Here is a 9,328-nt window from a genome sequence, read left to right as displayed (position 1 = left end):
TCACTTGGAATTTCAGTGTTCAGAGTCACCAGTAGAGTCCACGATTGGAATATAAATTAAATTTCATAGACTGATATGATATTGCTAAATATCCCAAATCTTTCATCTTGTGTTAACCAAAGGGTTAGAATTCATTCCAAGGTGAAAAATGAAAAATATACAAGTCACAATTGCTGCTAAATTGAATTATGGAAGATTTGTTTCTCTTGCAGTGACCAAGAGAAGGATTTGTTGAAAATGAAGCTCGATCAGCTTCAATGTCACTTCGCGTGGGCGCCACAGAAAGAAAACATTGACTTGGATGATATGAAGCAAAGATTAGAATGCATAATAGAGCTTAATCTGAAAGATCAAGACAGGTCTTACAACCAACTCGCTTTTGTAAACTGTCTGCAAGGAAACTGTGAGGAGGCGATTCAAAACTTACAGGAAGCTGAAAGGATTCTGGGGGAAAATAATGAAGATAAATCTGGAGCAGGAATCATCGTCACCTATGGAAACCGTGCCTGGGTCAATTATCACATGGGACAACTGACAGAGGCTCAGTCCTACCTCGACAAACTGGAGACGGTCTATCATCCATTTCCTAATGCCTCTCAGTTTTTTGGAATATATTGGTGGAAGTAAAGTGATGGACACAAAATGGTTACCTGGGAAGGGACATTGAGAGGCACTGGCTTTTGGAACAGACAGTTACACAAAAAGTTAAAACCTGTGGTATCTGAATTGCTGCAGGAAGCTGGTCAGAGCTTGAGGCACTTTAGATAAGAGCAGACCCAGAACAATGAGTCTGATAATAAGGTCACAGATGGGGACATAAATACATAAATGTAACAAGATCAGCCACTAAATGTATATATCGAAACCAGTCACTGATAGAGGACATAACTGCATAAATGTATCCATTCTATGAACAATGATATGTTAACTGTCCATGTCCGTACCTGTCTGCTTGTAATGGATGTGTTAACTGTCAATGTCCGTATCTGTCTACTCAACTTGTAACGATGTGTTAACGGCTAATGTCTGTACTGCCTATTGTCTAAAAGGTATAAAAATGATCAGCTAGCATTGTGTAGTTGAGAAGGTAGCTGCCAAGTACTGCGGAGAACCAGTGCTTTCTCCCAAAGCATTGTCCAAAATAAAACTGTATTGTGGAAACCTCCAAGTCTGACTCCGAAGTGGTAAATTTCCCACAACAGCAATGATACCTGAAGTGTACGGGGAGAAGGGTTGGTCACTGCTGAGCTCTACAGCTGAATACTATGAAGAGGCAAAGGAATGTTTTAAAAAGGCTCTGGAGGAAGATCCAGATAATATTGAATGGAACTTTGGCTTTGCGACTGCGCTTGTTCGTCTGGAAGATTGTTCCAGTAACCCAGAGAATAGCGAATTCAGTGAATATATGAATCAGTTGAGACGTGTGCTGGAGCTTGATCCAGGTCATGCTGAAGCCAAAGTGCTGCTGGCTCTAAAACTACAAGACCTCAATCAGAAGGAGGAGGCGTTCACATTGGTTGAACAAGCGTTGCAGAAATCCCCTGATCTCCCATTCGTGATTCGCTATGTCGCCAAATTTTTGAGAAGAGAAGGAGCAGTGGATAAATCAATTGAGTTGTTGAAGAAAGCGTTAGAAATTACTCCAAACTGTTCCTTCCTACATCACCAAACAGGTCTGTGTTATAAAAACAAACTACTCCAGCTGATCAAAAATCCACGCTGCAGAAACCTTCGCGACCCTGTTTTTCAACAGAAGATTGCATTGATCAATCAATGCAAGCAGCATTTTGGAGAAGCATCGATACTCAAGCAATCATTTATTATCGCAAAACTAGCATTTGCAGAAATCTGTGCAATGAATGAAGAATATCGCGAAGCGAAAGAGATCTACAAAACCTTACTGGAATTGGAAAATATTACCCTAGAAAATAAGCAGGAAAAATATTTTGGGGCTGGGAAATTTGAATTTTTTCACAAAAATTCAGAATCAAATGCTATCAAATATTATCTGGAAGGAATTAAAATTCAACATAACTCAAGGGCACGAGAATGGTGTCGTACCACCTTGGTAAAGATGGCTGAGAAACAACGTTACAGGAACCTAAGAGATACCAAGGTTTTTTGCATCTGGGGTGTTGTGGGGAACTGCCACTGGAGTCAAACTGGAGGTTCAACAATACAGCTTTATTTCGGACACGAAGCTTCGGGGAGAAAGGCACTGGCACTCCGCAGTACCTTGGCAGCTACCTTCTCAATAATACAATAGGAGTTGTTCATTTTTATACTTTTCAGACAATGGATAGTCCGGACATTAGCCATTTAACACATCGTTATAGTTGAGTGTGATCGATAGTTAACACATCGTTACAATCAGACAGGTACAGACATTGGCTTTTAGCATCGCATTGTTTCATAGAATGGATACATTTCCTCTATCAATGACTATCAATGATTAGTTTCGGTCTATACATACAGTGATTGGTTTTGCTGCATTTATGTATTCCTGTTCCCATTTATGGCTAATCTCTTTATCAGACCTTATTGTCCCGGGTCTGTCCTTATCTTTAAAGTGCCTCAAGCTCTTACTGGCTTCCTGCAGTATTTGTATACTGCATGTTTAACTTTAAATAACTGTTTGTGCTGCATGTTTTAATTTCATGTAGCTTTCTGTGCTAAAGGTCAGTGCCTGCTTAATGTCTATGTCCCAGGTAGCCATTTTATGTGCCAGGCAACCATTTTGTGTGTCAGGTACCCATCTTTATGATTTTCCCCACTTCATGGGGGATCATGCATACCTTGGATGGGGACAAGCGTGCAGCCATTGAATGTTTTGAAAAGATCTTTGAGTTTGAACTTGGCAATGAAGATTAGTTGTGTGCTGCCCCTGAGTTAAGCATTTCCATCCAGGCTTACAAAGAATTTTCCAATTCACATATTTGAAAGATGGTAGCCATGATGTGGAGATGCCGGTGTTGGACTCGGGTGGGCACAGTAAGAAGGCTCACAACACCAGGTCCAAAAGGTTTATTTGGAATCACGAGCTTTCGGAGAACTGCACCTTCTTCAGGTGAGTGGATGGTGAAGGAGCAGTGCTCCAAAAGCTCGTGATTCCAAATAAACCTGTTGGACTTTAACCTGGTGTTGTAAGACTTCTTACTATATTTGAAAGATCCATTCATATTCTCTAATTTATGAAGACGTTTGGTTGTGAATTTCTTTATTGATTGCTTTATGAGCATTCTTTTCAAATTCACATTTCCTCAATGTCAACAAAATGAAGGAGATAGTCATTGACTTCAGGAAGTGTAGTGGAGGACATGCCCCTGTCTACATCAATCGGGATGAAGTGGAGATGGTCGAGCACTTCAAGTTTCTAGATGTTCAGGTCATCAACCATCAGTCCTGATCCTTGCATACTGACGCTGTAGTTAAGAAAGCCACCAACGCCTCTACTTTCTCAGAAGACTGAGGAAATTCGGCACGTCCACTACAACTCTCAACAATTTTTACAGATGCATCATAGAAAGCATCTATTCCGGATGTATCACAGCTTGCTATGACTCCTGCTCTGACCAAGAGCACAGAAAGTGCAAAGGGGTGTAGCCCAGTTCGTCACACAAACCAGCCTCCCATCCATTGACTCTGTCTACACTTCCCGCTGCCTCGGAAAAGCAGCCAGCATAATTAAGGACCCCACCCATCCTGGACATAATCTCCTCCACTTTCTTCTGTCAGGAAAAAGACACAAAAGTCTGAGAACATGTACCAACAGACTCAAGGACAACTTCGTCCCTGCTGTCATCAGACTTTTGAATGGTCCTATTATACATTTAGCTGATTTTTCTCTGCACTCTTCCTGTAACCGCAACACTATATTCTGCACACTCTTCTTTCCTGATCCCTGATGTACTCTATGTTTTGACTGTATAGAGCGCAAGGAACAATACTTTTCACTGTATCCCAATACATGTGACAATAATAAATCAAATCAAAATCATTGAAGACCCTTCAGATAAAGCAACTGCTTGATTCTGTTGCTCTGAGGATTTGCTGACAGACGATCAGAATCCCATCCAGAGCGTTCACTCAGATCTCAGTCTCTGTCACTGGGAGTCTCCCTGTCCTGTAACTTGTCAGCTTCACCAACTCTTCATCAAACCATCCCAGACTCTCACTGGCCAACACAGAGCAGCTCGGAAAATACCCGGGAAAGACCATTTTCTACCGACTGTCACCATCTCACTGAAGGGGAAAGCAGTAAATGGGGGAAGGCTAAAGGATATAAAAATGGGTTAAATTGGATTGAAATGAATAAAACACAATGGTTGCAGATACTGATTTTATAAACAGTGATTTCAATTGTAATTGTTTAATCTGAGATGGAATGTTAAAATATCCAATAAATGAATCTGTGGCTAAGATGTGAATTGTGTTGTTGATCTGGGTGAATGAGGACAGTTAGTGCTGCAGAATATGGCGGGAAAACATCAGCAAAATAATTTCTGGTGTTTGGTGAAGTTTATGGTCATTTGTCATCAGCAGCCAGCACATTCAATGAGCTCACACACCCCAGACATCAGACATATTGTCTTCCACCTTCTTCCATCGGGAAAAAGATACAAAAGTTTAGGTCATGTACCAGCCGACTCAAGAACAGCTTCTTCCCTGCTACCATCAGACTGTTGAATGGATCTACTTCACATTAAGTTATCTTTCTCTACACCCTAGCTGTGACTGCAACACTACATTCTGCACTCTCACCTTTCCTTCTCTATGAATGGTATGCTTTGTCTGTATAGCGCGCAGGAAACAATAATTTTCACTATACAAATCAAATCAAAAACATTTCACTCATTTCATTCTGGTCAACACACAGCAACCCTAACCCTAACCCTAACTTGTGACAAAGCTGCAAAGTCCATTTTATGTTAATTGTCATACTCTCGGCTATAAGAAGACACAAAATGGATGAAAATTAAGAGGGTATAAGCTTTATTCACCGAGACACCGATTTAAACATCAAAAATCAGATATGTTGATAGTATTTGCCTCCTAGAACCCAGAATGTGATGATTCTCTGCCCATCAGAATAGTTTCCAATCTCCACTTGTCCCTTTGACAATTTTCTGAAGACAAAGTGAAATTCATTGAAAGATTTGATTCTTCTCAGTCATATATTCCCTGCTTCTGATTGGATAGAGGCGCTTCAAAATATAAAGCAATTATCAATTCACAAATGGTAAATAGAAATATTTATAATATAATTGAATAAAAGTTCCTTTGTTTTTAGTCAAAATATTTAAAGAAAATCCAGTCACTGCGTTCATTATAGAACCAGAACCATTGGAAATTGTGCCAAATAAGTTGTAAATAAAACAGTTTGGAGTTCTCATTTCTTGGAGGCACTCTTTGTCTTTTTGGAAAGTTTCAATAAGTTTTTAGTAGTTCCATAAGTTTGGAAAGTCCATGTGGCTGGCTTTTGAAGGACAGGATTGAGCATTGATTTGGTGTCCCACATTGCTAAAAAAAGAATAGGACTGAGTGAGCAACTGTAGCGAAGGGAATCCTCATGAAAGTGACTTTCCTGTCAGTCAAAGGACTTCAAAGGGGTCTTCACACACCTGCGGCTTCTGAGACAGAGAGAAAGGAGAATCTCTTCTGCTGAATGGAGTGCTGTTGTGATTTGGAAGCCTTCCAAGTATCCAGCGGGCATGGAGATTAAAGTAATCTGGCCACTTCCAAGTTTTCACAGTGCACAGACAAGAATGAAGACATCAATCAGAAAGCTGACTGAAACCACCATGCTGGCCTCCTCAGTAAGTTATGTATGGTTCTCAGGGGCATTGTAATTCCCCTGTGACAGCATTGCCCCTGGAGGAAGCAATTAAAGAACCGCTTACCCAAATCTCTCTTTCAATCATTCTTTCCCTCATTTTCCTTTTTCTTTCTTTCACTCACTCTCTCCTTCTGTGATTTTGTCATTTTTTTGTTTCTTCTCTCTTCCTTCCTGTTCCTTAGTCATTCTCTATTATTTCTTTTCTCTCTTTCCTTCTCTTTTCACCTTTCACTTTCTTGGTCTTCCTCATTCGCTCTTTGTAATAAATCGAGGGTGACTTGATGTGGTTCAAAGTAACAAGGGATTTGTTGCAAATGATAAAGTAGTTACAACAAAGGGTCAGCCAGAATAAAGTATGTAGCCATCAACACTCCTTCCTGGTTCCATCTGTGGGATCTCCCTGACCCGGGACATGTACCCTTGCACCCGATTGACTCAGCTTCCTGCCTGGACAATCCATAGTGTCCGGCCAGACCGTATGGCCTCAGGGTACAACCCATTAACAAGGCCACGCTGCCACACTCCTACCCCCCAGCTCCTGAATTCACCTGTGGAGGAAACAAAAGAACATCATTAGCACAGGCTGATGCGCGACAATAAGCACATGGAACCAAGGCTTCGGTATTGAAGGCTTTAATAGAGTAACAATGGAACTACTAACACGAATACACCAGTTCAGACTGAAGGGGTCCTGCCGGAGCAGGGAGTCTTATACCTCGCCACCGGAGGCGGGACCCCACTGGAATGTGCCATGATAACTCTTATAACAGGTAAACACCCTAACCCAACAACATTGTACAACCCCCACAGTAACAACACCCTAGCCCAACAGTAACATAGTAACAACCCCCAGTGGTGAACCAACGATGGTTCACCACATTCACCCCTCCTTTAAGAACAAAAGGTGGCGGGGTGCACGAAAAACAGGTCATATAAACAGACAAATCACAGGATTCACAAGTCCAGACGGTCTGGAGGACCGCACCGACGCTGCGATCTCCTCAACACCGGTTGCGAATCCGGAGCAAGTGCTTGTGGTGGCGCTCTTTCCAAAGCAACGTCTGGCTGTCCCCTCAAGGACTCCCGGGCCGGCCGGCCCTGGTGAGGCGATGGTGCAGGGGATCCTGGAACGTTTGGTGGTAGTGGTGGTGGTGATGATGGTGGCGCCGATCTCCGAGTCTCAGGCAAGCTGTACATGGGAGTAAAAGTGTTATGCACTGGTCCCGGTGCTGACCGCGCCACGTCTGGGGAAGTAATGAGGAGTAGTGGATTCGTGACGGGGGGAATAGGAGCGACAGGAGTTGCTACGTCCCCTGCGGGCGCCAGGTCTCTAATGGAGACAGTGTCCTCTCGCCCGTCAGGATATGCCACATAGGCATACTGAGGGTTGGCGTGGAGGAGTTGGACCGGTTCGACCAGGGGGTCGGACTTGCGAGCCCTCACATGTCGCCGCAGAAGGACGGGTCCTGGGTACGTCAACCAGGCTGGCAATGAGGTTCCCGAGGACGACTTCCGAGGGAATGAGAACATCCTCTCGTGGGGAGTAGCATTGGTTGCCGTACACAGGAGGGAGCGGATAGAATGGAGCGCATTTGGAAGGACCTCCTGCCAACGGGAGACTGGAAGGCCCCTGGATTTCAGTGCCAGTAGGACAGCCTTCCAGACTGTAGCATTCTCCCTTTCCACCTGTCCGTTACCCCTAGGGTTGTAGCTCGTGGTTCTACTAGAGGCAATCCCGAATGAGAGCAGGAATTGCCTCAAGTCGTTGCTCATGAACGACGAGCCCCTGTCGCTATGAATGTAGCAGGGGTACCCGAACAGGGTAAAAAGTTCACTGAAAACCTTGATGACGGTGGCAGTCGACGTGTCCGCACAGGGGACAACAAACGGAAACCGGGAATACTCGTCTATTATGTTGAGGAAATAGACATTCCGGTCCGTTGAGGGAAGGGGGCCCTTAAAATCCACACTCAGCCTCTCAAAAGGGCGAGTGGCCTTGACCAATTGTGCCCGGTCTGGTCGATAAAAGTGTGGTTTGCATTCTGCGCAAATCCGACAGCTTCTAGTCACTGACCTGACATCCTCCACCGAGTAAGGCAGGTTGCGGGCTTTGACGAAGTGGTAGAGTCTGGTGACTCCAGGATGACACAGATCATTGTGGAGAGCCTTCAAGCGGTCCTCCTGCATGATGGCGCATGTTCCGCGCGAGAGGGCATCCGAGGGCTCATTGAGCTTCCCTGGACGATACATAATATCGTAATTATAGGTGGAGAGCTCAATTCTCCACCGCAAGATCTTATCGTTCTTGATCTTGCCCCTCTGCGTGTTACTGAACATAAACGCCACGGATCGTTGATCCGTGATCAGGGTGAACCGCTTCCCTGCCAGGTAATGGCGCCAGTGTCTGACTGCCTCCACAATGGCCTGAGCCTCCTTCTCCACTGCTGAGTGCCGAATTTCTGGGCCTTGAAGGGTGCGGGAAAAGAACGCGACGGGCCTGCCTGCCTGGTTTAGTGTGGCGGCTAGGGCGAAGTGAGATGCATCACTCTCCACCTGGAAAGGAATGGATTCATCCACCGCGTGCATCGTGGCTTTCGAGATGTCGCTCTTCAAAACCTTGAAGGCCAATTGGGCCTCCGGCATAAGTGGGAAGGTCGTGGACTTAATGAGCGGACGAGCTTTGTCCGCGTAGTTGGGGACCCACTGTGCATAATACGAAAAGAACCCGAGGCATCTCCTCAGTGCTTTCGTGCTAGCGGGCAAGGGAAGTTCAGTGAGTGGGCGCATACGGTCTGGATCAGGGCCAATGACCCCGTTTTCCACCACGTATCCGAGGATGGCTAACCTACGCGTACGGAATACGCACTTCTCCCTGTTATAGGTCAGATTCAGGCGAGATGCAGTGCGCAGAAAGTGTTGGAGATTCGTGTCGTGGTCCTGCTGGTCATGGCCGCAGATGGTGACGTTATCCAGGTACGGGAAGGTAGCCCGCAACCCGTTCTGGTCCACCATTCGGTCCATAGCACGCTGGAAGACCGAGACCCCATTGGTGACACCAAATGGAACCCTGAGGAATTGGTATAGACGACCATCCGCCTCAAAAGCCGTATATTGTCGGTCCTCTGGGCGGATGGGGAGTTGATGGTAGGCGGACTTAAGGTCTATGGTAGAAAACATTCGGTACTGCGCAATCTGATTGACCATATCAGAAATGCGCGGGAGAGGATACGCATCCAGCTGCGTATAACGATTAATGGTCTGACTATAGTCGATGACCATCCGAGGTTTGTTCCCGCTTTTGACTACCACGACCTGCGCTCTCCACGGACTAGCACTGGCCTGTATGATCCCTTCCTTGAGGAGCCGCTGAACCTCAGATCTAATAAAGATCCGGTCCTCAGCGCTGTAACGCCTACTTTTAGTAGCGATGGGCTTGCAGCCAGGAACCAGATTTTTAAAAAGGGATGGTGTAGTAATTTTCAGGGTGGATAG

General features: G+C 45.0%; 1 protein-coding gene across 1 annotated transcript; it reads left to right on the top strand.

Moving 5' to 3' along the window:
* The first annotated feature begins 237 nt into the window (after positions 1 to 237).
* Positions 238 to 2,871, top strand: LOC144486227 (interferon-induced protein with tetratricopeptide repeats 5-like). Its single transcript, XM_078204300.1, has 3 exons — positions 238 to 604; positions 1,200 to 2,123; positions 2,774 to 2,871. Exons 1-3 carry the CDS (start codon positions 238 to 240, stop codon positions 2,869 to 2,871), a joined length of 1,389 nt encoding a protein of 462 aa, XP_078060426.1.
* The last annotated feature ends 6,457 nt before the right edge of the window (positions 2,872 to 9,328 follow it).

The sequence above is a fragment of the Mustelus asterias genome, unplaced genomic scaffold (genome assembly GCF_964213995.1).
Source record: "Mustelus asterias unplaced genomic scaffold, sMusAst1.hap1.1 HAP1_SCAFFOLD_301, whole genome shotgun sequence".
Taxonomy (NCBI): domain Eukaryota; kingdom Metazoa; phylum Chordata; class Chondrichthyes; order Carcharhiniformes; family Triakidae; genus Mustelus; species Mustelus asterias.
The sequence above is the reverse complement of the archived record's forward strand: the minus strand, read 5'-3'. Positions and strand labels throughout refer to the sequence as shown.

Bases quoted from the DNA above. Each gene is read 5' to 3' on its own strand.
- LOC144486227 (XM_078204300.1), top strand. From the start codon at position 238: ATGAAGCTCGATCAGCTTCAATGTCACTTCGCGTGGGCGCCACAGAAA. The intron at 605-1,199 runs TTGGAATATATT...AATTTCCCACAA, and splicing joins TCCTAATGCCTCTCAGTTTT to CAGCAATGATACCTGAAGTG. The intron at 2,124-2,773 runs GCATCTGGGGTG...TGATTTTCCCCA, and splicing joins AAGAGATACCAAGGTTTTTT to CTTCATGGGGGATCATGCAT.